The 3,323-nt window shown below is 30.0% G+C and overlaps 1 protein-coding gene across 2 annotated transcripts in view; it reads right to left on the reverse strand.

Moving 5' to 3' along the window:
* The window catches only part of LOC106461064 (fanconi-associated nuclease 1-like), a 23,378-nt gene extending 20,392 nt beyond the window's left edge, over positions 1–2,986 (reverse strand). For both annotated transcript variants that reach the window (XR_002610908.1, XM_022387901.1), the window contains exons 1-3: positions 1,146–2,986; positions 713–853; positions 129–330 (exon numbers count right to left, since the gene is read on the reverse strand). Coding sequence is in view for 1 of the 2 variants with exons in the window: in XM_022387901.1 (XP_022243609.1) it covers positions 129–330; positions 713–853; positions 1,146–1,344 (542 nt within the window). In the remaining variant the exon portion in view is untranslated. The remainder of the gene's footprint in view (positions 1–128; positions 331–712; positions 854–1,145) is intronic.
* Positions 2,987–3,323: the final 337 nt, after the last annotated feature.

The raw sequence follows: 3,323 nt of genomic DNA on the forward strand, positions 1-3,323 counted from the left end.
ACCTTTAGTTTTTTACCCACGAATGCATGTATAAACCTGAAGCCAGTTGTTTCACCTTTAGTTTTTTACCCACGAATGCATGTATAAACCTGAAGCCAGTTGTTTCACCTTTAGTTTTAGAACCTTACTTCTTCATGATTACTCCAGTGATATTGGGAGAAAACTTGGACTGGAATACAGACTTATGTTCTCTTCCATGCTTCAGGATAACTACAATTGTTTCTTTCTTTCCTTTCGTACCTGAGCCAACGCCCAATGTCTTGCAAAGAGTTTTCAGCTCCAATGGATTCAGTAAATTTAATGCTTCTTCTAGTTCTTCTAAGTCATTTACTATTAAGAAAATAGATAAAACCAACAGGTATTATCATCTATACTATATATATCACAACAATGTAACCTTATTGCATAATGCCGTATATACACTAGTTACTGTTCTAAATAGTTTATGTTGCTATCATTAGATGTTATTTTAATTAGTAATCATTTATGTTCTATTGAGAGTCATTGTTCACCTAAATAAAACTCAGTTCGAGCATTTGAGAGCCACAAATAGCAAGTGGTTTATAAACTTCTTTAAAGCTAAGGTTTCTGTGTGAAATAGGATAATATATTATGTAATAAGTACTGACAAATTCTGTGCATATGACTTCCATTCTGTTTCAATTTTTATAGCATCTTTCTCTTAATATATTATGAAACTCATGAGACTTACCGTTATGTAGAAGCTGAGCCTTTACTAGTTCTTCTAAAATGGGAAGAATGTTTTCAGCTATTTCTGGGTATTCTATTTTCTGTGGCCTTATCCACTTATGCTTACGTTGGAACAATCGTACATATAACTTTTGACCAGCTTCTGAAATAAAAAGTTTTGACTTTCCATTAAGGGATGTCTTAACTTCAACAAGCTGGACAAAAAAGTTCTTAACTTGCACAGGTGAAGCCAAAACAGAAAATTTTGTACTTATAATTCAGATTTGATAAATATATTGCAATTTTATAATCAAAAAGGCATTCTAAAATGAAGACCAGTAAAGAAAAATGATATCAAAGCCAAAGAGTCTACAGGACATTGGATTGTTAATATATATATATATATAAATAAATTTTAAGTAATATATAAGTAGTAAATTGTTCAAAATTATCACCTGTTAACTGTTGAAAACTTCTTATATGAGTCATATCATCTTCATTAAACAGCTTTTGGTCATCCTTCTGACTTAAAACATATTCAATAATGTGTAGAAAATTCTTGAGATAATAAGGAACACTGTTCTTTTCTTGTTTTAAGAGCCTCTGTGTCTTCTGAGCTCTCTGGACCATTGTTAATTTTTCCTTTATTAACATTTTTTATATCAGAACAGTTTTGAAGAGGTTCAACATTGATTTCATGGTCTCGCTTAGTGTTGTCACCAATTTCTGGTTTTGAATCAAATTCATTTACAAGTTTCTGATTCAAACTCCTTTCACATGGTTCTGTTTTTTCAGAATGAGAACCAGTTTCTGAATAAAAAACACTTAATTTTACAGAATCATTATCTATATTCTTGCACATAGCTTTGGAAGACTCTGTTGATATGAAATGCTGAGGCTGTTCCTCCAACACTTTATCATCATTTCCACTAGTAGGTCTAACTTTTTTACTGAATTTATGTTTGTTTTGAGATAGGAGTCTCTTTTTTGACAAACTAAGATTAAAAGAGGACAATGTTGAGGTTGAAGCTGTTCCACATTTCTGTTTAGGTGACAACGTAGCTAAAGTATTTTTTGCTGTATGACCCACTATTGCTGTTTGAAATTGTTCATGATTTAATTCATACTGCTTACTACAATTAGTCATTTCCTCTTCACTGTTTCTCATAGCTAAAGAAGTTCCTTCAGGCTCAGCTGCTTGCTTTGAAGAACAATCATTATCCAAGTGAAAATTCAATGCATTTTCTATAATCTCCATTTCACAGCCAGGGCATTTTATCAATCTTTTTTTTCTTTCTCCTTGCTTTCTTAATAAACTTATGATTGTACAACTTTTTTTTGTTGGTGTCATATCAAAATTATTTATTATTATTATTACAAAAATGGAAAACAATATGCCCCCAAAACTCAAGAGTTAAGAAAACAGAACAGTCATATAAATTATTATAAAGCACAAACTGAATTACATTAGATTAAGCTCTAAAGTATACTTAAAATATAATACACAATATTTTAAGTTAAAGGCTTACTTCTAAAAAAAGTTGCATAAAATCAATTGGTGTCACTAATCCACTGCTACTAATACTGCAAAGTACTACACCTATTACTAATACTAGTATGTGTATTACTACAACTTACAAGTTGTATACATAACTCATTAAAAATACAAATTGTCCTTTTAATATTACTATATTTTCATAACTTAAGTCACTTAATCACTTAGTACCAGTTTTTAAGCCTAGGCTTTTATTTTTTCTCTTCATACATAACGATGGAAAATTAAATAAAAAGCTTACACATTTATAATAACCAGGCTACTCCCAGTGTTATACCAATTACTACATTTCATCCTATAAGTGTAACATTAATGGAAAAATTTAAAGTTAAGTTTAGAAAATAGTCTATAAAACTAACATGCTAAAGCGAAATCAATCTGAAAAAGCTAACACTGCAACAGTGTAAGTTGTAACAGAATATCTGGAACATTAACTGGGTAAGAATAGCAAAGTATATCAGTATCTGAGTTTATAAAGTATATTTATAAATATAACTTATAAGTTATAGTGTACTCCAGGTTGTACACTGTACTTAGTACTAGTAGTACACAATCAAATGCTTTTAAGTCTTTTATTGACGTTTTGCTAATCCAATCTTAACGCTTAATCAAACACCAGCTAACCTTTATAATTATTAATAATTAACTAGGATAACACTATAACCCTCATTATTTAACTTATAAGTACAATGTACTGCATCATTTAAACTTTAAAGTTAATTCCCCCGCGTTTCCAGTTCAGTGCAACTTTCCCCTAGTGGCTTTTTGAAAAGCAGGTGTCGCAATTGAAGAACACCTAAAATAAAATAATAATGATAATACTAAATAAATAATAAATATTTTTATTTATAATAATAACATATAGTAAAAATATATTACTATTATCCATCTAATCAGTTGAAAAACAATTTCATTTAAAGTTAAGTTTAACCAACATCGCAAACACCGTATTAAATACTGAAGACAAAATATTATGTTTATTCACGTAGCATAACATGAGGACAATACGGGATCACTTGGTCCTTCCAGGCTGTTCTTATACCCCATCTCCCTTAATTAGGAAAAGTAAAAACATCTA

This window comes from Limulus polyphemus, unplaced genomic scaffold (genome assembly GCF_000517525.1).
Source record: "Limulus polyphemus unplaced genomic scaffold, Limulus_polyphemus-2.1.2 Scaffold891, whole genome shotgun sequence".
Taxonomy (NCBI): domain Eukaryota; kingdom Metazoa; phylum Arthropoda; class Merostomata; order Xiphosura; family Limulidae; genus Limulus; species Limulus polyphemus.